The sequence below is a fragment of the Lytechinus pictus genome, chromosome 5 (genome assembly GCF_037042905.1).
Source record: "Lytechinus pictus isolate F3 Inbred chromosome 5, Lp3.0, whole genome shotgun sequence".
Classification (NCBI taxonomy): Eukaryota; Metazoa; Echinodermata; class Echinoidea; order Temnopleuroida; family Toxopneustidae; genus Lytechinus; species Lytechinus pictus.
In genome coordinates this window covers 31,896,677-31,921,564 of record NC_087249.1, presented here as the reverse complement: position 1 = coordinate 31,921,564, position 24,888 = coordinate 31,896,677, and the positions used below count along the sequence as shown (strand labels likewise).

At 38.6% G+C, this 24,888-nt stretch overlaps 1 protein-coding gene across 4 annotated transcripts; it reads left to right on the top strand.

Moving 5' to 3' along the window:
- Positions 1-11,275: 11,275 nt before the first annotated feature.
- LOC129261538 (uncharacterized) lies at positions 11,276-22,981 on the top strand. 4 transcript variants are annotated; one of them, XM_064100250.1, is made up of 7 exons: positions 11,276-11,414; positions 15,293-15,658; positions 16,130-16,301; positions 17,367-18,992; positions 19,786-19,957; positions 20,844-20,931; positions 21,787-22,981. In XM_064100250.1, exons 2-7 carry the CDS (start codon positions 15,335-15,337, stop codon positions 21,970-21,972), a joined length of 2,568 nt encoding a protein of 855 aa, XP_063956320.1. In that variant the 5' UTR covers positions 11,276-11,414; positions 15,293-15,334; the 3' UTR covers positions 21,973-22,981. The 4 variants fall into 4 exon arrangements, with proteins under 4 accessions (XP_063956320.1, XP_063956319.1, XP_063956321.1 ...); XM_064100249.1 differs by having other exon boundaries at positions 11,284-11,414; positions 15,290-15,658; XM_064100251.1 differs by lacking the exon at positions 11,276-11,414 and adding an exon at positions 14,380-14,468.
- Positions 22,982-24,888: the final 1,907 nt, after the last annotated feature.

Here is a 24,888-nt window from a genome sequence, read left to right as displayed (position 1 = left end):
ATAAGCCAAGCATTGTCATGTCATCCTCATTTCACCACACAAGGGTATAGATGGGGAGAGAGACCGGAGAGATTTGAGAAACACCAATGTCGTCACGTTGTACATTTAGTCTATAAATGCAGACATATTTCTAACCTGAAGCTTCTGGATCCGAGTATTCCTCCGTCAAAAAAAAAATTCCTTTAAAAACAAAACAAATTTAAACTAATTTTCATAATCAAAAGGGGTGGGAACAACTGCAGAATACCCGGACACTGCGTTACCTTATCGTTGGAGAGCCAACGCACAACGATGTACTTAAGCTATCAAATCAGAAAATCAGCTATAATAAATAATTGAATGATTTACAACTTACAAGTATTTTTTGAATAGATTCTAAGTGTTCAGACTGCACTGTAACGCTAACGATGCGAGCGCGCGCGATTAGTATGTAGACCAACAGTGTCCGCGATGCCAACGATGTGTATATTTTCGTAGTACGTGTAGGCCAACACAGTCCGCGATGCTAGCGGTGCGTTGGTGTCCGTAGTACAGGCCAACACTGCCCGCGATGCCAACGATCTATATATATATCTGTGTGCATCTGTAGTATGTAGGCCGACATTGCCCGCGATGCCAACGATGTGTATATTTTCGTAGTACGTGTAGGCCAACACAGTCCGCGATGGTAGCGGTGTGTTGGTGTCTGTAGTCGGTACAGGCCAACACTGCCCTCGATGCCAACGATCTATATCTGTGTTCTGTAGTATGTAGACCAACAGTGTCCGCGATGCCAACGATGTGTATATTTCCGTAGTATGTGTAGACCAACATTGCCCTCGATGCCAACGATGCGATCATATCTGTAGTTGCCTATGTAAACCAACATTGCCCGCCATGGCAACGATGTGTTGGTGTCTGTAGTACATGCCAACAGTGCCCGCGATGCCAACGATGCGATCATATCTGTAGTTTCCTATGTAGACCAACATTGCCCGCGATGCCAACGATGTGTTGGTGTCTGTACTGTAGAGTACAGGCTAACATTGCCCTCGATGCCAACGATGTGAATGTATCTTTAGTAGGTATAGGCCAACAGCGCCCGCGATGCCAACGATGTGTTGGTGCCTGTAGTAGATGCCAACAGTGCCAACGATGCCAACAATGTAAATGTATCTTTAGTACGTATAGGCCAACAGCGCCGGCCAGGATGCCAACGATGTGTTGGTGTCTGTAGTATAGGCCAACCTTGCCCGCGATGCCAACGATGTGAATGTATCTTTTGTATGTATAGGCCAACAGCGCCCGCGATGCCAACGATGTGTTGGTGCCTGTAGTAGATGCCAACAGTGCCAACGATGCCAACAATGTAAATGTATCTTTAGTACGTATAGGCCAACAGCGCCGGCCAGGATGCCAACGATGTGTTGGTGTCTGTATCTTTAGTAAGTATAGGCCAACTTTGCCGGCGATGCCAACGATGTGAACGTATGTTTAGTATGTATATACCAACAGCGCCCGCGATGCCAACAATGTGTTGGTGCCTGTAGTAGATGCCAACAGTGCCAACGATGTGAATGTATCTTACATAGGCCAACATTGCCGGCGATGCCAACGATGTGAATATGCCTGTAGTAGAGGCCAACATTGCCGGCGATGCCAACGATGTGAATATGCCTGTAGTAGAGGCCAACATTGCCGGCGATGCCAACGATGTGAATGTATCTTTAGTAAGTATAGGCCAACTTTGCCGGCGATGCCAACGATGTGAATGTATGTTTAGTATGTATATACCAACAGCGCCCGCGATGCCAACGATGTGTTGGTGCCTGTAGTAGATGCCAACAGTGCCAACGATGTGAATGTATCTTACATAGGCCAACATTGCCGGCGATGCCAACGATGTGAATATGCCTGTTGTAGAGGCCAACATTGCCGGCGATGCCAACGATGTGAATATAACCCTAACCCTAACCCTAACCCTAACCCTAAACCCTAACCCTAACCCTAAACCCTAACCCTAACCCTAACCCTAACCCTAAGCCTAACCCTAACCCTAACCCTAAACCCTAACCCTAACCCTAACCCTAACCCTAACCCTAAACCCTAACCCTAACCCTAAACCCTAACCCTAACCCAGGGCCTGACCTTTACTTTTTTTTTAGGGAGCCAGCCGGGCTCCTCAACCACTTTTTTAGGGAGCCCGCAAGGGGTTCAGGGAGCCCAAGTTTATCACATTTTTGGGGGGTCATAACAATGGTCAGTATTAACACACACCAACACAATTCCTTGTTTTTATAATCATCAATACCAGGTGTATTATTATTAAGTAAATGTGAGGATTAACTGAACTGAAGAATTAATCTTACAGCAATTGACTTTTGTGAAGCCCTTTTGCTACAGTAACAGTCTTACATTGGACTTCAGGTTTTATCAGAATGAGATATAGCACTGGATAAGTCACTCTTCCTCGCTTGTCTGTTCAAATTTATATTCATTCAATCTTCAATATTGTTCAACAGATTGAGCAAGCAATTATTAGTATCATTTGCAGAGAGGAAAATAAATGACAAAAACTATTGAAAATGCATTTAACCACTAGGAATACACTTTTCTTTCAGAACCTTCCCAAAATATGATATTTTCATCCTTTGCTCAATCTGTTTCATTGCATATTCAATTTCCACTCAAATCGACATTCATCTCATCCATTATTTCAGAATAGACATCTTTGTTTACATTAAACTCAGCCACAGGCACTAGGGATGCCCAAGGGGCTCATACAATGACCCCTGCCATGGGGACATACCATTGTAACCAAGCAACACATGCTCAATGTTGACAGTTACGAGGTCACTCACTGTTTTTATGAATGAACTTTCTTGGCTGATACTAGAAAAACTTAAGGAGCAAGCCGGGCATTTTGATTTACTTTCTAAGGAGCCCGCCAAGGTTTTAGGGAGCCAATTGCCACCGGGCTCCCGCTAAAGTCGAGCCCTGTAACCCTAACCCTAACCCTAACCCTAACCCTAACCCTAACCCTAAACCCTAACCCTAACCCTAACCCTAACCCTAACCCTAACCCTAATTGAATTCAATTCCCATTAAATTCAATTCCCATTGAATTCCTTCAATGGGAATTAAAACTTTATTTCATATTTTAATGAAGAAAAAATGAAAATATTTCATGTATAAAAAATACAAAAGAAATAGAGAGTGAATGACATCGATCACCTCACTAACCAGGATATGCATATATTAAACTGTTTTGTGAAACCATACTTTGAAACGCTTGCCAACGATGTTTTGAATGTTGCATTGCACGGTCACATCGTTGGTCGTTGGCTAGCGGCGCACCCAACGATGTATAGCAATAGCTAGTAGTAGTAGGTAATTTAAAAGAGTGTACCGGGTATTAATCTTGTACTATTGCACCTTCACATCGTGGGTCGTTGGTTAGCCAACGATGTTTTAAATGTTACATGGCACCGTCACATCGTTGGTCGTTGGCTAGCGATGTTTTGAATATTATATTGCACCGTCCGTACCGTCACAACGTGGGTCGTTGGCTAGCAGCGCACCCAACGATGTTTAATTATAGCTCTAGTAGTAGTCAAAGGGCAAAGGTCATTACGTATGGCCTGGATGCATTGCTCGTACGTACCGTCATACGTACGTACGTACGTAGTATAGTAGTAGTAGTAGTACCAGTAATGCATGTAACGTATATAATAGTATGGATATATCTAGGCTATATACCATTGAATTGGTATATAGCTATAGGTCTTGACATCGTTGTGTTGGCTGACCAACGATTGGGTAGTGAGCAGTGTCGGGGTATTCTGCAGTAACTTAAGCCAAGGGGTGATTTAGAATAATAACCAATTGCTTTGATTATTTTAAGAGAAGCTTATAAGGGTCTCCTATACCCTTGAATCAAAGACTACTTGATCGCAAGAAGCGAACCACTCATGAATAATTCATTATCCTTCAGTGACCATCCTACGGTTTAAAAATTCGCGGCCCGCTTCGCCTGGCCTGGGCCTGGGGCTGGGTTAGCGATAGGGGCACCGCGCGCCGTCGGTAATTCGTGTACACATTTTGTCCAATACATACTAGAAAAAGGTACAGATCTAAGCATAATTTTAGACTAAAACCATTTTCAAAATTCAACAACGAAATTGCATACCATGAATCACACTATATTTCACCAAAAAGAGGAGTAAATTGGAGATTTCCCGTCGTTCTCTGACTCTGAGCTGAGCCAAAAGTACTCGACTCCGACGAATTTGTAAAGAGAGCAACCTAAATAGTATCGGTACGGTGTCCTTAACAGAATAATGACCAAAGAGAGACATAGTTCGGAAGTTGGAAGAAGAAGAAGAAGGGGAAGAAGAAGAAGAGGCGGATGAGGAGGAAGAGGAAAAAGAAGAAGAAACCATACTTTATTCTTTATTTAAAACCTGCTAAAGCAGTCCAGTTTTCAGGTCGGAATATGAAAAAAAAAAAACTAGCATAAGACTGTCCATTAAACGATTTTTTTTTTAACATGCAGGGGGTGGTGATGTAAATTTGACAAGCAAAAACAAAAAGGGGGCGGTTCACTACAAATAAAATGAAGGTCATTTTGGTCCCAAGAAATTTGACAAGAAAAAAAAGGGTATAAACTTCATTTTGTCCCGATAAATTATGACAAGCAGATGGAAAGAAAAGGCTTCAGACACGATAAAGGTCATAGGCCTTTTTTTTTTTTCTTCTTCATTTTGCCACACTTACTAGAATTCCAGGGGTGCTGCGTTGGAGAATAACACACGCAGCACCCCCAGAAAAGTGAGGCATGCATGCGCGGTTTTAGGGGGGGCTTTGGGGACTGAAGCCCCCCCCCCCCCTCCCCCAATTCATCCACAAAGAAAAAATAAGATATATATTTTGACTATATGCGTATATCGATACAATATTCAATTAATGATCCTCAAATGCTCTAAAATCTAATTTTTACTATAAATTCGAAAATTTTTTCGCTCGGTCGCTAAACGCTCCCTCGCATGATAACATCGATGCAGGAATACATTAATGCTCTTCTAAAGTGCGAATATAGGAAGTCAATGATCTCCTGTAATAGAGTAGACTGCCTTATTGCAATTTTTTTTTCTTCAAATTAACCTCCCTATATACTTCACCCACCACGAATTAACGAATAACAATATACTAGTTGAAGTTTTTAGTTTAAAACTGTCCGAAATCCGATTCATAGAAAATGGTTCTGTCGTTATATACCCTCTAAACTTATTTGAATCATTATAGTTTAAAGTAAGGAGTGTCGATCTATGTTACGGATGGCGAGAGGGGGTGAAGAAAATGTCCAAAAAAATTTGGCGCGCTCTCTGTGCGCCAAATTATAGGCCTAATGCAAATATTAGCACGTGAAGCACACCGAAAAAATATAATTTTATATTTTTAATAGCATTTTCATGTCAAGTTTGATGGTTTTATAGCGCTCTCAGATGTTTCTTCAAACACCGACATTTTTTTCAATGGATTCATTTTTAATTTTGTAAAAATTATTGGGCAGGGCAAATCGATATGTTTGCCGCATCCCCAATATTTTATCGCCCCTTGCCCTCGCCCCACGATTGAAGCAACATATTGAATGATTTGTCTCTATTCTCTACAATACTCTATTGTGTTTTTTAAAGGGCAGTGATCATTAGGTCGCGTTCTTTTGCAGCCATGTTGAAATTTAACGATGTTTTATAGATGTACATTTATTTGGAAGTTCATAAAGAAAGCTCCAATTGCATATGGTTTCACTTCAAAAAATTTTCCCTGGATACCACATTCGCCGATGATAATATTTTTAGAGGTGTCATTGACATTAAAACCCCATCTGCTGCCATATTTTATTATACCATTTTACTGTCAAACTCTCTAAATTTTGAGAATATCGCTCTAAAAAAACCCCGCCTAGAGAGAGTAACAACACAAACCCGTTTCCTGATAACCAGTCCTACCCATTATTTAAAAGTCCTCCGTTAAATGCCCTCATCTATATTTATAACACCCATCAGGCCCTGATGCATGTTGTAGATGAAATATTCACAACCATTTTAAAAATGTGATTTTTTTTTTATTCGCTCAGCCGCATAATATTATAATTTTTTTATGGGGGAGGGGGACTAGCTGCTTGGGCAGTATAAGGTAACCCACATTATGCCTTTTTTTTTCATTGTATGGAATAAACCAACGTAAATTTTTTTTTCAAGCCCCTATAGAAGCCCCCGAAACTTTTCTAGTCTAGAACCACGCCTGGAGGCATGCACCTCGCTTCGCGCTAGAATAATATCTTAATAATATTTAGATACCTATCCCGTTATTGATTTCAAAAAGTTATTAACATGTTCAGTTTTCAAGTCGGAAAATCTTTTCAGGTCCGAGATTTCAGCTCGGGATTTGTGCACGCACTTAAATTGTTTATACGCTATGTTTACAAAAACTGCATGCAATGTTCAATTTACAGGTCAGAATATAACAAATCAAAAATATTTCAGCTCGTGCTCCGCGCCTGCATCAATGTTAATTAGGACTTATATAGGCCCCCTCGGTCTTTTTCCTCCACCCCCTTTAAAATTCATGGTGCCGCCACAGCTGATCAAACAGAAAAGGGGCATTAAAAACAGTTTTTAGAGTTTTTAGCCTATATATTAAGAATGACAATCTTTTATAGCACTGTTTGAACAGCATGAAAATCTGTTCGCTTTTTTAAATTAAACCTCAGTTTTGAAAAACGTTAACGGGTAAAGCTGAAGGAAGAAAACAAAAGGGTCCATTATAATCATAAGTAGTCCTAAATGAATAATGCAGGTGATATAGAGTTAGGCAAGATTAGCTAAATTGAAGGGATGGGTACACAAATCAAACAAATGAGATTCTTTGTCGAAATGAAAAATGGGACTTTTTTTAGAGGAACTTGCAAGTCCTAAAAGAAAACACTTCTTATAAGAAACTATGTTAAATAAGCCAATGTTACTGGTGAAATGACACTCATAGTCGAAAAGGGGCAAATTTATAATATTTCTATTAAAAATCAAACTCAAAGTTTTGATATAAAGAAAGGGCAAAAAAAGAACACGATACCAAAATCATGCAGGCGTTCAAGTATTTTTCATATGCATAAAAAAGGTATTATAATTCAATGGGACACCGCCATCGATCGTGTCAACATTGAACAGAGATGGGGTCAGGGGAGTGATCGATCCATTTTTCAGAGGGGGGGGGGGGGGGGGCAAAATAATGAATCAACATTCCAAAAGCACTCGATCACACAAAACAAACAAGTTCTCTCTCTCTCTCTCACACACACACACACACACACACACACACACACACACAATCTGCCCTTTAGAAAAAACTGGTGATGCCAAAAACTCTGCCGGGAATCGAACCCGGACCACCAGCTTTGAACGTCGGTGCCTTAACCACTAGACCACAGAAAGGTTAGTGGCTAGGGCTCTGAGGAACCTTATATATATTTTTTAAAACAAAAAAAAAGCACTGTTTGTGATCCTGAACAAGATCCGTGATTATAAATAATTACTGCTAGCGCGAAGCGCGAGCTAAACAAATTTGTCACCCGCAACCTAAGAACTGGACATTCTATCCACTTTTTTTAATCATGAACACGATATATAGGTATATAACTAAACAATTGATGTGAGCGCGAAGCGCGAGCGGAAAAAATGAGATTTAGACCTAAAAATGGGACACTTATGTTTTGTAAATCATGAAAAGGATGGGTAATTGCATGGGTATTTTCCTACATTAATAATGGGAGCGCGAAAGTGGATAATTCAAGCGCATTTAAAAATAATTAAAAGAACAAGCTGTGTATCTCAATAAACATGTGTGTGCGTGTTTTAAATTTAGACCTAGAATCTGGGCATTCTAAATACATTTCTTTTATTATGAAAATCAATTTCGTGTTCATGATTGCCAGATTCACTCCTGACAATATCATTTTATTCCTTTAAACGAACTATAAAAGAATTGCAATTAAACCAATACCTAACAAATTAAAAAAGAAAATCATTTTCATTATCATTATTTTAATTAAACATTTACTTTTATCTAGAACATTTATAAATTAAAAATCAAACAACAAAACGTGTTATTTTCTAAAATTTCATGCTAAGGAACAAGCATCTCCCTTGCCCCCCTCCCAGTCCCTCATGCACTTGCACGTTTTATGACAATAGATATTAATTATTTTGGCTATTTTCCAGGGCTGTTACGTTTTGAAGCTTTGCTTATGTGACGACCCTTAATTGCAACCATCCCATTTATTGTGTAACAAAAAATACCACTTGATATTTTTCATTTATGTATGATCTATTTGATGGAAAGTATTGTTTATTATCTTGATGTCAAATTTCATATATGTATTTTCTTGTCCAGAATTTTGTTATGAAAAGTGTTACAAAAACCAATAAATGAAATGAAACGAAATAATGCGAGCACGAAGCGCGAGCAGAAAAAAAGTGATATTCCGATCTGAAGAAGGGTAAATTTAAGCGTTATTTCAAGCACTGAGTAGGTCAAGTTGTATAGTTAGATACTTATCTTTGTTCATGATTATAAAAACTGTTCAGAATCTTCAGGTCTAAGGACACGAAATATCAAGAATTTGAGCTCACGCTTTGGCTCGCATTAAGACCACATGAGATACCAGGGGCCTGTTGCATGAAAGGGTCTTTCGTAGAACCATTCTACGTAAGAACGAGATATCGCTCAACTGTTTCACAAAGCCGATTTGGGCGATACGAAGAATGGTCCTTGGAAAGACACCTCCAGACATGTCCTACGTAGGCATGATCTTCTTTGCACACCGCCCGCCATCGTCGGCATTGAGAGAAAATGCGTTTACGGTAAGCCACACTGACATATCACCTTTAAGCAATTTTTGGGGGTTGCACACTGATGCATTTAATCTGGGATGGCGCCAAGTTATTTTTAATATGGGGGCTAGTTGTCATCAATTTCAGGTCGTCTTTTTGCACGGCAAGACGACCAAAAACATGTCATTTTAACTTCTCCGGGCATTATGTCCGGGTAATGTAGGCCCAAATATTTTTTTTTAATATGTTTTCTTTTATTCTCCGTCCTATCCCCACACCATTTCCATTAATTTGAAATATCGAAATGGGCGGCACTATCTCTCTGACCCCTCATGCTTTAATAGATAATTAAACAACATGAAAACAAATTTCTTTAAAAGAAATGATGTAAGGTAAAAAACGTGTTTATAACCTTCAGCTAAAACAAAACACGATACAAAACTAAAATGTTAAACATGGTAAATTATTCATTTATTTTTATTTCATTTTCATTAAAGGCCTAATTATTTTTTGCTGAGATTGATTTTAATCAATGAATTAAATTAATTGTCGGATTTGGGCTAACTATAGATGTGAAACAGTGAAACAAAACAAAAAAGAGTGCATTAACAAAATAGCTAATTGAATTTAAGATACAGATTTGGCCTATAACTTACGAATCCATCACAATTATTACAAATGAAGATAAGCTAGTTCATTAAAAAGATTATGGAAAGTCCATACGGAGAGGCGCATTTTAAATCGTAGGGTGGCCCCTTTCGGCCCCTATGTAATGTTATAAAGCAATAATGTAGTCTCTACTCCTCAACTTTGAAATGTTGAACATATATATGTTTTATATATATTCTTATATAAGCTTCCATAAATTAAGTGATCAACTTGAAAGATGACCAACGTTTATGATCATTGTAATATTTAGGCATTATTTCTGTAAATAGTATTTTTTCCATTGCGGATTGCACACCTTTTTCTATGTTTTAATTGTTATTTTAAAGCACTACTTTATCCACTTGGACATGTTTGCAGCAATTTTCATAGTTTCCTTGTCTTCGGTTACTCATCATGCAACTGAGGTATGTTTATACTCTAAACACTCACATTTGTATTTCTTGCGTTATATCTGACAAATAAAATAAATAAATTAGATTTTTCACAGGCAGCCTCTCATATTTTCCTTTTTAGTCTCATACAATCAGACACTGTTGATTTTGTTTACTCCATTCAAACCCTATTTTTACCTCAACAGATAACATATTAACGCATAATTTGCAAAATCATCATTATGTATATAAATGCATAAAAAAATCAGTATATTGAACTAATAAAATGTCGAAATTACTTAGTTAAATCAATTTTTATGTCGGACAAGGGTCTCTTTCGTCGAAATATCAATGAAAGGTGTCTCTAAAAGGACACTGTGTTCTAAATTAGGGAAATAATGAAAATTTCGATTTTATCCAGTTATGTTTGTGAATCTTGAAAGTTTTTTCTCTTTTTACCTCATAAAGTACGCTCCATACATCAATTCTACAATCAGTAATAAATAAAACATTATTTGATCCCCTTTTATTGAAATATATGATTTTATGAAAAGTCGTCATTCCGAAATAAAAGGTTCAGGTGACGATGAAGACTAAATATTTTCCCGATACTATCGATATCAAACGATGTCGCGGACTTGAAAGACAAAATTGCCTTCGTGAAACGGAAAGCGCTGATTTGTCGCCAATCTTCCTATCTCGGAAGAATGGTCCTAGGACGTTCCTACGTATCGCTCATCTCGTAATGCAACAGGCCCCTTATATCTTGTTCATAACAATAAAAACTAACGAATACTTGAAACATCGATCAGTCTTAAGTTAGGACTACCCCATGAAAAACCACCCCCCCCCCCGAAATAAAAAACAGATTATAGCGGCCAATAGAGAAAAATGTTGATGAAAATATAGTCGGCCCCCCCCCCCCCCCCGTATTGGTAAAAGCAGGATCCGCCCCTGTGATGCATGGTTTTTCTATATTTTTAACGATGCGAGCGCACTAAATCGCGAGCCGAAATTTATGATTAAACTGTCATGAAAAGGGAAATTTTAGGTAGTTTTTTTTTAAATCAACTAAGATCGAGGTATACATTTACTGACCAGGAAAAACGTGTTTTCAGCCTGTAAAAACCAACTTTTATACTGCCAATTTCTGTGTAACTTTAGTTTTATTTTTTTTGCACTTACGGAATTACTGGGGGGGGGGGGGCTAAACGCTATGCTTGCCCCCAATATTTTCGTTGGTGGGGCGTTGGTGCCCCTATACTTTGGTCTGGATGAGGTAGAAAGCTGCGATATTTAGCCAGCTAGCTCCTTGCAAGCCAAGCGCGCGGCGGAGTTCAAGCTCATTTAAAATTACGAAAATTTACTGTGCTAACTTCAGTTAGGTGATCAAGAGGACGAGATTTCGAGATTGAGATTGAGTCTGAGAGTGAGATATAGGCCTAGATTCAAACAGATGTGACTTCTAGTTCTACATCCTTGTACGGTATATCGGCGAATAAAAGTAAGCCTGTATGGTATTTTAGATGCAATGCAAATTTAGGCAAGCTTTATTGACCAAAACAAAAATAACCTTGTTTAAATTGAAATAGGCCCTAAATGAAAAAATAGAGTCCCATATGTAGTAATTTGTGTATGGTTGAACTTGCCTGGAAGTAGACAGCTGACAGCTGTCTGTTTTGAGGAGTTTTAAACATTTTTTATAGTTCTCCTCATACACAGGGTGACAGACGGCTCGCGATTGTGCAGCCGCCATTAGGGGATTAACAATGCTAAATCCCCCCGAATTGGCTCATCAATTTATTTTGTCTTTTAGATCTAGGCCTAGGCCTAGGGCCTATTTCAATTTTCATATAGGCCTATCATAAAGAACTGGACCAAAATAAAGTCTTTAAAGATAATATTAATTATTCCGTTTTTGGCCTGAATTTACCCTGAAATCCACCAAAACGGGGAAAAATAAACTTAAAAGGAAAAAAGAGTGACTTTGGCTGTTGCGCATCTCCCACTCAGCCAGGGGGGGGGGGGGGGCTGGAGCACTCAAACGTATTGCGAGGTTTATACTTGCACCATGGCATGAACCGCGTTTGGCAGTGGATTTCTAACTTAAACTAGTGCAGTGAGTCGCGCATGCTGGGATCTCACTACTGAAGTTCTGGTGTCCACAACACACGACTTCTATGGCTTGATTTTTCTAGTCTTGAGGACGCAATGATGATACGTCAGGATTTTAAAAGTCATCATTGCGTCCTCAAGACTAGATTTTTCTGTGCGCGGCGGCATGCAATGAACCCTTGGGTGGGGCTGGAGGGGCTTCAGCCCCCCCCCACTTTCTTCCAATTTAACCGTGTACCAAAACGTAAAAATTACCATAGGATTGTGATTTTTTGCATGGTCAGCCCCCCCCCCCCCCCACTTTTGGCTCAGCCCTCCCACTTTGAAGACCGTTCTGCGGCCCCTGCCACTTCCCTGGTTTATCCGAATGAGTCCCTGTATATATCGAGTTAGATTAGAACTTCGGTCTCTGTAAAATATCACTCAATATTGTCTCAATAATTATTAGGCCTATAATATAGACCCTAATTATAAATAATTATTATAATTACAATTAATGTTGTAAATCGGATCAAAAATCAGATCGAAAATCGGATCGGCAGTTAAGCTTCTAAAATCGAAATCGAATCGAAAATCGAATCGGCGATGTTTAAAAACAAAGGAATACATCATCATTTTGTTCGCGGTCGCGCGCATCTTCCTGACAAAGTCACAAAGACGAATGTTTAGGAATGGAAGTCGTCGACATGCGCGATCGTTTGGAACATGCTTTTAAAGGGTTTTGAGGTTTACCGTAACTGCTTTACAATAAAATGAGTTATTTTTATTAGAAAGATAAACGAATGACGCATCTTCCGAGCAAAGTCGCAAAGGAAAATAATTCTCGTAGAACACAGGTCAATAACGATCAGCGGTACATCTTTTATGTGAAGCTGAGCTCAGCTAAGTTCGCTCATTATAATATGTGATTACAGCCACGCCCAATAACCATTCCAAAGTACACCCATTTTGTTATAATGGCTTACTTGGTACATCAGTTCTGGGAAAAGTTAAGTCACGCCTCACTATCGATCTTTTTGTATACCCACCCACTCAACAATATCAGTGAATTACGCAATGCGCGCAAGCATTCACACAATACAAGATAGTTTTGAGGCATAGCCGAGAATTGGAACCGCCCAGACTCAACGGGCTAGCGCAAAGTTCTTTACACTACCTTCTGGCATGTGCACGTGGTGGGTTTGATTGACACTGTTAACAGTGCTATTCTTTGAGTTGGCTCACTGGCTGGATTAATGACAATATATCACCGCAAGTATGGCTTACATGATACATACAACACGCAACACATCCATACACACTGCTCTCAAACTCCCTTGCTATTATTCGTACCTAGGCCGTGTGTGCACTTATGGGCGGGATTTAAGCAGGGCATTGACTAGCATATACAACACATCCATGCACCCCAGCATTCATATACATTTCTCAAACTCCCTTGCTATTCGTCCATTGTGTGAACTCATGGGCGGGATTATGACAAAAATTAGCGCAAGCACTAGCATATACGTAATACATACGATACATTCCTGCACCCATGCAGTCACACACAGCTCCCAAACTCCCTTGCTATTGGTCCATTGTATTCACTTATGGGCGGGATTTATCAGCATAAGCACTAGCATACATAATGCATACAACACATTCATGCACCCATGCAGTCACATAAAGCTCTCAAACTCCATTGCTATTGGTCCATTGTATTCACTTATGGGCGGGATTTATCAGCATAAGCACTAGCATACATAATGCATACAACACATTCATGCACCCATGCAGTCACATAAAGCTCTCAAACTCCATTGCTATTGGCCATTGTATTCACTCATGGGCGGGATTTATCAGCGTAAGCACTAGCATACAAAATGCATACAACACATTAATGCACCCATGCAGTCACATAAAGCTCTCAAACTCCATTGCTATTGGCCATTGTATTCACTCATGGGCGGGATTTATCAGCGTAAGCACTAGCATACATAATGCATGTAATATTCATGTACCCATGCAGTCACACACAGCTCCCAAACTCCCTTGCTATTGGTCCATTGTATTCACTTATGGGCGGGATTTATCAGAATAAGCACTAGCATACAAAATGCATACAACACATTAATGCACCCATGCAGTCACATACAGCTCTCAAACTCCATTGCTATTGGCCATTGTATTCACTCATGGGCGGGATAAATGACAAACACAGTACAAGTACATGTTCCTTGTTTGTATTATACAATACATTCATTCCAAGTTCCACTCCCACCATACCAGTCAGCGCAGCTACCGGTAGGTCATCATAAGTAGGTCAACCTTTTATGAGTCATTTCTGACATTCCAGGAATCTGATTGTTCGAACTATTCGATTGTTAAAAAGCTCTAAATAGCTAGCACCTCCGCAAGGACAATCTTAAAATATGTTCTGACCGCACTGTAACTAGATCTACAGGTATGCCGATTTTTTTTATCCGATTTTTTCCTTCAAGGGGCATGATCGAAGATCGGCAAGTGATCGCCGATTGTTGTGAAATCGAATGGAATCGGTTGCCGATTGCAAAATCGGTTACAAGCTTAATTACAATTACTTTTATAATCATAATTATAATTATTTTTATAATGATAATTATTATTGTTGTCTCATTAATATTATTGTCTCAATAATTATTATAATTATAATTGTTATTATAATTATAATTAGGCCTAGTGCAAGTAGAAAGATGCATCTCAAATGGGGAGCTAACGGAGGGTGAGTGCTTCCAGGTGGCTCCTAAAAGACTCGCTTGATGGAGCCAAACCACTGTTGCAGGCAGGACATTCCTTTAAGCAGATGGTACTTGGGGAAAAAGCTATGTTAGTAGGAGAGGATTTTGCAGTGTTGTTTGAATTGTAGGCAATGTCCTCTGATTGGTTCAGATGAGATATACAGGAAAGGTGGTGCAGCTGGGATGGCGAATAGACCTTTGACGATTCTATTACATCATGATGACTTTGTAGTTATATAACCTTGTTCTCTGTTACTACACCCTGTGTATTTGAATGTCAATCAAGTGAGAATGCTATGATGAAACGAATAAATGCCTCACATTTCAATCTTTTATATCTCTCTATTATACTATTGTGCATTAAATTGCACCCAGGACCTAAACTTTACGGATGGGACATGGGGATCGGTGACTCGCCAACGTCCCTATAACTGACATTGATCATTATTGCTATTATCTATTGTTTTAACTCATTATGATCCTTTTATCTGTATCTTCCCCTGCCCAGCAGCCTTAGAAACACAATAGTTAATGAGAAGCATGCCAAGTCACCATGATGCAAACAATAGAAGATGTAAGAAGGCTGACCAGGAGTGACATGAATGGCCATCCTGCAGGTCGTACGGACACCCACTTACGGTCCGTCGTCCGCAACCACTCCATACCCATGAGCAGAAGTCTTCCTGTGAACCAGCCAAGGTTTGAAAAGCCCCGTGATGATTTATGGCGCAGCTCACAGAGCCTTACGGGCCGAGCCTCGGCTATGACATACAACCACAAGCAGTATCCGTCAGCTTCGGCTGCACTGTCAGATTATATTTCAGACTACGAAAGCCAAAATTCTTCTCAAGATTCACAGTCACAGCCTTCTTACAGAGTGAGTGCTATGATATGTATAATTTTCAATGTGAATTGTGATTCTTTTCTGCCACTATCCATCCCCAATATATTTTTCACACATATTATATAATTGTTTGACACATCATTCAAAGATTAAAAAAACTATATACCCGGTAGTTTAATGATAATAATATAAAATTTGTATGTACATGTACTCTGCTAGATTTTGTTTATGGGTAATAGTAATGCATACGGCATTGAAAACATGTTTATCAAAAAAATGTCCTGTCCCACCCCCACCCCCCCCCCCTATTGCACTACAGATACACATTAAAGTGTGTAGATGATCATTAAGTGGAATAATCATAAAATCAGTTTTATATATAAAAAAAAACACTTTCTAAAAAAATTCTCAGAAAACTTGGATGTTTGTATTTTATAATAAACCCCACAATTTTTCAAAGCGAATGTTCAAAAACTTATTTTACTTCTATGTATCCCCATGCAGAGAACTGTGAGTGATCTGCTTCTTCCTAAGTCGTCACTTCAGAAAACAGCACAAAGAAGCCTAGAGACAGGAGATCAAGACACCAAAGATGAATTCCATCGCTTCAACATCCGCAAGCTAATTGATGACTCATACGAGCAGATTCTAAGGGCAGATTTGGAGCAAGGAAAAGGTAAAGAGACGAGGCCTAAAGGAGACTTTCAAATGATAGCTTTACTCCAAATTAGGCCTGATTTGAACTGGTTGGTCCACTCTTGCCCAACTGATGCTGCTGGTCACCTGTGTAACCTCTACAGACCAGGGGATCAATTAAATTAGAAATATGAAAGAAATTTCATAGTATCACAATAAGATTTTATCAGCTTTTAAGATGGATCCTTGGGCAAGTTGGTGAACTCTCGCTTTACCCATAATGCCTTATCATTCCATATTGAAGCTGATACAATTTTTTGAATTTCTACTTTGTGAAAAGGACCTTAAAGTTTAAATAAGTACAAAATCAATGATTCTATTAATTCATTCATTGACATATAATGTATTCTTTTGCCTGTAACTTCTAAGTATAAAAACAACAGTTCTTTGTTGGCCTTGCCATAATCTGATCATGTCGCTATCAAGTGCTACATGTACCTATTGATATTACTGATGATATTATCTCACATTAAAAAAACATCCATAAGTCAAATGTTCAGTGTCAAGAAAAAGGGTAGTATTACTAATTTTTGGGTAGCTTCCAACTAAATTAATGATATTTAAGGAAATATGGAGAATAGATGGGCATTTCATGCATGTAAAGGTCTAAAAAGGAAATTCAAACACATTTGGGGGAAGGATATACATGTATTTCCTCCCCTTTCTGCCGGTTTACCATAACCACCGTTTACGAAAAATAGCTTAACATTTAAAAAAAAATTTAAGTAATGACTTACATGTAGGTATACTCTGCACATTACTGTGCTGCAAAAGTACAGACTTAAAATAAATAGATTCTGTCAATTATTTTAACCTAGGGTTGTATGACTCAATGATGCAATGAGAAATAGTCTAGTACTGTATCTGTGTGATACTTTTAAATAATTTGTTTGACAGTAATGGATATTTTTTTTTTTTGGGGGGGGGTACATAAAAGTCACTCTATTCAAACAACAGTATTTATTTCTTGATGTAATGTATCCTTACTTTGATAATAATTTCTTTCCTCTTTTTTTAACCATATTCTTTGCTTTATTCTTTCCAGCATCTACAATAGTTGCCACTGCCAAGCATCTTGGATCAGACAGTTCTTTGACCATAGGAGAATCAACTTCTAATGGGAAAGAGTTTTCAGACACTTTAAGTGAAATTAGTTCATCAACTGATGCTCTTCTGTTGGCCAACCCATACATGGTGAAGTTCAGTCAACGTGGAAGGACATCAGATCAAGGTGCTGCCTCATCATTACGTAGGTCAAGGAGCATGGATTCAGCAAGGCTTTCTGCCTCATCCAGCTATGCTAGGCAGAGACACATAAAGAGCTTGGGGAGAATGAATGAGACTAGGCAACGCACAAGGTCAAATTCAAGCCAGTTAAGAAGTCAAAGACCTCAAGTTTCTTTAGACAGCAGCAGTGTCTTGAGGATGTCTCATGGGGTTCCATCACCAAAGCACTCTGTGTATGATAAAAGACAGGAAACAAGAAGAACAGTGTCTTCCAGGAGCGATGGAAGACCCATTCCTGCATGGGTCTCTGACCTGGACAGCTCTGCAATGAGCAAGAAGAGGCTAGACACCCTCTACACAGACACTCTGTTGAGTGCAGATAGTAGTGGTACAATACACCTGGATTCCATGAAACAAAGTCAGATGAATGGAACATCCATGCCGTTACCTCGCAGTGATCTAATGATGCACACTTTGTCTTCACAGGGTCATATAGAGGACCGAGCATTGTCAGTTATGTCAGCAGCACGACCTCCACCCTCTTGGGTTGAAGAGTTGGATACCACTGTTGATAGCCTGTCAGGCTCCTTAAGAATGCTTGGCAAGAAAATGGAAGACCGTTATACCAGAGATCATAGAGCTAACCATCGGGCTATCATCACCAATAGTCATAAGAATGGATTGTCTGGGGAAATGTCTCAGCCAGCAAGTCTACAGTCAGATTTAAAGCAGCATAAGGTCACATCTAAACACACTGCATCAGAAATGAGATATCCTAAAGGTTGGAATATGGACAGAAACATAATCAAAGACAGGACTACTTCTGACGTAGCTTTTACCAAAGACAGGACGATAAGTCAGAGACTCCACAGAAGGACACATAGTGCCAGTACCAATGACCTGATCAAAGAGTCACCTCATTGCGATACAACTAATGCTCCTTCCTCCCACGCTGTCAATCACCGTCTCCACCTGCTAAGACAGAGTAAAGGTAAACCACAAGCCAGCCACAAGGATAAGTCTTCCAGAACTTCAACACTAAGATCATCCACCCGCACCAACTTGCCTTCTATACGGTCACCTCGCCAGGGCCACCTTTCACCACCATCATATTTTGTCACCGAATCAGACCTGCAACAGTCCACCAAGAAAACACAACTAGACATCAGTACTACCACAGATAGCCTTATTTATTCATCTCCTTTTGGCCTTGATCGGGACATGCCCTTTCCTGACCTGTCAGTACTACCGCCAGCTTACGGTGAATCACATCAACTGTCTCCTGTCCAAAGTGAGGGCCTTGATAGAACACTGAAAGAGGAGGAACTTGCTTCATCTTTGAGCTCTCTTTCATCTATAACATTAGATACAGATAATCTAATGAATGGGAAGGCAGCAAGGACACCCCTCATAGCAGATCATGTCAGCGAATCAACAGTTGGAGGTGAGTGATGTCATGTATTTCTGTATTGATGGATGGATATATATAATGATCTTATGAAATATTCAGAAAAAATCTTTTTAAAACTCCTTGAAATCATCCTGTTTTGTATTATCAGTGTATAATTTTCATATTGTTAATCATGATGCTTTCAAAAGTTTTAGCCAATGTTCGGGAACTGCTTTGTGCATTGGCATACTGGTTTGATTTAAAAAACTTTTTTTACTGTCATCTTGGTCCCGTCTTTATACAGAGAGTTGTGATTGATCCAATCAACCATAACTATGGAAAGCCAGCAACATCAACAACTGAAATCCATGTTTGCTCCAAATATTTTTTAGATGTGGTGTAAATTCTTACATTAATTGATTTCTTGAAAATTCAGAGTGATCCTCTTTGCTTACAAAGAAAAAAAAAATTATGACATCAATGGATTTCCACACAGTTGAGGTTGATCGGATCAATCGTAACTCTTTGTAAGACGGGGCCCCTGAAATATCAAAAAGCTAATTGGATTCTAACAGACTATCATTAAGAAATGAATAAAAATTATAGTAGTTTTCAAAGTCAGCACTGCTGCTATATTGAATCGCATGATGCAGGTGAGACCGCCAGAGGCATTCCACTTGTTATATCTTGTATCTCAGCATGCATTTTGAAAAATTCATGGTGCATTTGAGTGATCTGCTGTTCATCTGTCTGATGGGACATTGTAATTGATAATTGGTTTTGTTAGTAATAGTTTATGTTGCTTTAAATTTTACACATCAAGTACTTCACTGTCTCAAATTCATAGATACGGCTAGAACGAATGCCATGCTCCGTCGAGCTAACCGCATCGTGGAGAATACCCAGGTTAGTCTCAACAACTCCAGTCTCTTGGAGGAGCAGGCATATACAGAGAGGAGCTCGGATACAGAGGAACTCCTGGCAGGAGACCAAGAATTAATGACCAGAGTACAAACACAGTAAGACTCCTTGTACTTTCATGTAAAGCTGGTGATCCTCCAAGTGTGCATTTCTCTTGGTGCTGATGCCAGATGTTTTGGAAAAAAAATGTCCTCAATATCATCTTCTCTCACCGGGGTACGAATGTTGGGAGGGAACTGATCGTAGGAATTTAATAATAATAATATAGGATTTGTATAGCGCACATATCCACCTTGCTAGGTGCTCAAGGTGCTCCTATATTTCCCCGGCTAACCTAGTCTACCGATTCTGGTGCGCACAGCTTTTTGAGGAATTACTTCCTGCCGGTCATTTACCTCACTTGGGTCGAGTGCAGCACAGTGTGGATAAATTTCTTGCTGAAGGAAAACATGCCATGGCTAGGATTCGAACCCACGACCCTCTGTTTGAAAGGCGAGAGTCAGAACCACTAGACCACGACATGCCCACTATTTACATTGCAGCTGGGGTGACAAAACCTTGTTTTTAAAAACTGTAAATTTCCAGAAAGACAGCCCTGTAAAGAAATTCATAACGCTGAATTGAATGTGCCAAAGCTTGGATCTGGGCATGAAAATGCTTTTAGATTATTTTACCACTAAAAGAGAAAAACTGACTTCCCCTAAGTTTTTGAGATACCAGACTGGTAAAATCAGGCTTGTGACTGTGGATACTAACTATTCAAATTGGAAGATAATAAATGCAAACATTGTCTGAAATTGACAGGATTACAATATTTTGTTTTGTTTTTGCATGAGATTCTTGAGACTGAACAGTCAGGTTTTCTTTTTGTTAATTTTTTTCATTTAATTTCAAAACCTTATTTTAAAATCTGTATTTGAGAATGGGTGCATTGGAATGACTATTAGATGTGAAACCTATCTTTTTGTTTGCTTTATTTTGCAGCTTAAAAGCAGAGGGAGACGCCCACTGGGATCCTACAACTCAGGAAATGCTTGATCATTTTCTAGAAGATTGTATTCTATCAGGAAAGGTGAGTCTATAATCATGTTCAGGGAGATAAATTGAAAGGGAGGGGTAGAAAGTAAGAGAGAGAAAAGGGATATGGAACAGATAAACAAACAGAGGTAGTGTAGGGGATGGGGAGGCAAGTGAGAAGTCATTATACCGAGTTGAGAGTGAGAGAAGAAAAGTTTTCATTATTTCTTTCATATTTGTCCTCACCTGTACCTGGGAGCCAAAAAGCAAACTGAATCATTGTGACTGCAGATCTCTCTCCCAATTATTACTAATTGGGGATGTGCAGGTGGACCATTACGCAGAGGTTTCCCTATACTCTTATGAAAAGTGCAGTGGGTTTGATGCAAAACTGATGACTCATCCACATGGGGCCTTTTTTTAACATCCTATTTGAGGTACAAATTGTTTTCCACCATAACGTAGTGTGCATTTATGAAACAGAGTAGGGGCATATTAACACACAACAAAGGATTTAATCATCTTCCCAGAGTGAACTTGAAGCCACTCTTTGGTTCAACAGTCAGACACTTAACTGAGCCAACGTCCTCACATGAGGGAGAGGGATAGAAATTTCCTTTCAGAAATGTTAATCCCTGTTTTATGCTTTAAATGTTACCATGTATTCACAAATTTTCCAAAGTGTATTTTTGGTTTCAGCTTTCTTTGAAGTGTTTTTTGTTCTGTTGATGGATTCATCAAAGCATGCAAAAACAAAAGCACTGCAAATTGTCAAATTCAATTGGAAAAAAAAGAAATTGAGCTGATTTACAATATCTGGATGTATATTTTGCTAATGAAATTGAAATTTTACTCACATTTTACAATTTGTAATTTGTACATAATCCATGATCTATTGCAATTTTTTCAGGAGAGTCCTGATATTTCTGAGGAACGTATTTCTGAAGGCCCACTTGAGTCACTAAAAAATATGCTGTTCAAGCTGCAGGACATGGCATCACTGCATGATGTAGAATCGGGAGGAGAAACAAAATTACACCAGCATAGGGAACCTTCGTCAGAAAGAAGCAAGGTAAGTCCAAAAGACAGATTCTGATTGTGTATGGTTTAAAACTATTTAATCTAATTCAGACTGTAGGCTATCTTCATTTTGGCTAAACAATTTGTTCATTAGTTTCTTTCACTTTGTATAGTTGGGACCTTGTCAAATTGCTAGCATGTGAAATTATCACTTGTTCTATCCACTGTTTGGTCCAGTTCCCATCAGGGCCGGTATTCAATTGAAAGTATTGACTTTGTAAGTATTTTCTTAGCATTTTGCTTGGCTAAGCAAAATGCTGAAATTCGTATTCAGATCATATCTATAAAATATTTTACTCTGTCAAGCCAAATTGAAGCAAAATCCTTACTAAAAACCATTGTGACATCATAAAGATTTAAGTCTGTTAGGCGGCTGATTAGATTTAAGCAAATTACTTAGCCAAAAATGCAATTGAATACCAAAGGTGGATAAGTATTTTACTTAAGCAAAATGCCGAGGAAAATATTTAAAATTCTGGCTTAAGTATCTAATTGAATACTGGCCCTGACTTTTAATAGCTGAAATACAACTTAGCCAAAGTATAGTAGACTACATGGAGAATATCACAAGGGGAGTATGTTTTATTGATTTCCATGATTACAAACAAACTAGATTTGTACTGTACCCAAAAGTTGATTTATATGACCTGGGGGGTGTTTCACAAAGATTTAAGTATGACTTAAATTGCACTTAAATGCCAACGCATATCTGATATACAATGCGCAATCTAATTCATCAATACGCAGAAGTGCACATCCTCTTGGCATGATCTGACCAATGCAATCATACCTTTTATAACACACGCAACCAGGCATTTAAGGGCGATTCTAAGTCATACTTACATCTTTGTGAAACACCCCCCCTGGTTATTAAAACCAATTGCGATGTGACTGCTTGGAGACAAAAATTAAGTTAGACAGCATGAATTTTGACTAAGATCAATTTGACCAAGAGATAGTGAACCTAGAAGACTCAACCCGATGATAAAAATTTCATTGAAAATTTGTATTACAACGGACAGCTTAAAACTAAAAAGTAAAAAAATATAAACTTCATCTTTTTCACCAACCATCTGGATAGTAAGCAATGTGAATACATGTGTTGTACATAGGACAGTTTTTCCATTATCAAGTAATGGTGAACTTGATATTGTGAAAGGGATGCTCCAGGTTGAAGATATTTATATCTCGATTAAATAGAGTAAAATTCACAGAGCAAAATGCTGAAAATTTCATCAAAAACGGATAGCAAATAACGAAGTTATTGAATTTTAAAGATTTGCACTATTTCTGTTAAATAGTTCAATGCATGTCTTCATGAATATTCATTAGGTGGAATGATGATGTCATATCCTCACTTGCTTTGTATTTTATTATATGAAATAAGCTTTATTCAATTTTTTTCTACCAAAAACTAGTAAAACAATTGGATTGACAACTGATAAAGTGCATTAGTTATTTATTGCTGCAACTTATTTCATCATAATGGAGATACTTCATTTACACATTTTTGAAAATTGAAACAATTATTATTTCATGTAATAACATAAGGAAAGGGAAAGTGGGGATGTCACATCATCAGCTCACCTAATGAATATTCATGATGATGTGCATATAATTCTTTTCACAAAATAATGCAAATCTTTGAAATTCAATAGCTTCATTATTTTTTTATCCGATTTTGATGAAATTTTCAGCATTTTGCTCTGTGAATTTTACTTTTTTGATTAGAATCGATATTTACATCTTCAGCCCGGAGTAAGGCTTAAGTGATTTGCACAGATAATAGAAAGTGCTGTGCGTTTGAATGGGTGAGACCCATGGCTCGAGACTATATTTTTCATCTGACCTTTGTTAGCCTCTTTATCTCTGAGAGGCAACATTTTTGCACACAATCGGTATGCTGAATAGAAAGCTACAAAGCTGCAGAGCCTCTATGTTTAACGTTTTTTTTACATCACCAAAATAGCTAATTTAGTCAAGTTGTATACGGAAATGGGGCCACTCGATGTAGATTCACATTACTTTATATCAATACCTATTTTTAAATTTTACATACTATACTGTATGTGTAGCTTGTGCATTGTGTTTGTGTGCTCTGGAATATTGCTTTGCCATGCGGTGAGCTAGCTGCAGCAGTAGTACACCTGGCCAGGGCCTGCTTGGGGCCGGCCCCCTCTCTATCCCACAGGCTTTTCCACGATTAGCTTTTGAGTTCAATCTAGGACTAAGATCTAAATTCTTGGCCTACAATATACAGAACAAAGTGCAGACTGTCTGTGTGCCATAAGGTATGGACTGGTACACATACATCCATGTGGGAAGACCATGCATTGTAGCCCTCTATTACTAGCATTAGCTCACAGAGTCGCAATACTGACGTGCCAGCTTGGGCTTGTACATGTAGGTGCTCTATTTTTTTTAATGAGAGGGATTTTTTAGTATGTTCTTTTTCCTTTTTTTTGCATATTTTATATTTACTCAGTTGTCCTGTTTGTTTGCTTTGGCCCTGAACTGGGCCTATTACAGTTCCTAACACCATTAGTGTGAAGAAAATCATCTAAAATTTAAAATGTTTGGAATCTGTCGGCTGGCTGTGATTATCCTGTTTAATGGAATATGTCTCTACTGTATCCCAGTCAGTTCCAGTTGAATCATGGAGCTCCATGGTTGAATATTTTCTAGTGTAGTGCGATGGCTACTGCAGCAACATCAACATTGAAATCTTAGCCCAGGTTAAATATTGAAATGTCATCAAGATGTGAGGTAATAAGGAATTACTGTTCATCTTGCATGAGTTTCAGGCCACATGATCAAGATCGAAGGTCATTTAGGGTCAATTATTAAACTTTTACCATGTTGAGATTTCGATATTTAAATCTTGACCAAGGTTAAGTTTTTGAAATGTCTTAACTTTGAAAGTATTAACTTA

Bases quoted from the DNA above. Each gene is read 5' to 3' on its own strand.
- LOC129261538 (XM_064100250.1), top strand. From the start codon at position 15,335: ATGATGCAAACAATAGAAGATGTAAGAAGGCTGACCAGGAGTGACATG. The intron at 15,659-16,129 runs GTGAGTGCTATG...ATCCCCATGCAG, and splicing joins AGTCACAGCCTTCTTACAGA to AGAACTGTGAGTGATCTGCT. The intron at 19,958-20,843 runs GTAAGACTCCTT...TTTATTTTGCAG, and splicing joins ATGACCAGAGTACAAACACA to CTTAAAAGCAGAGGGAGACG.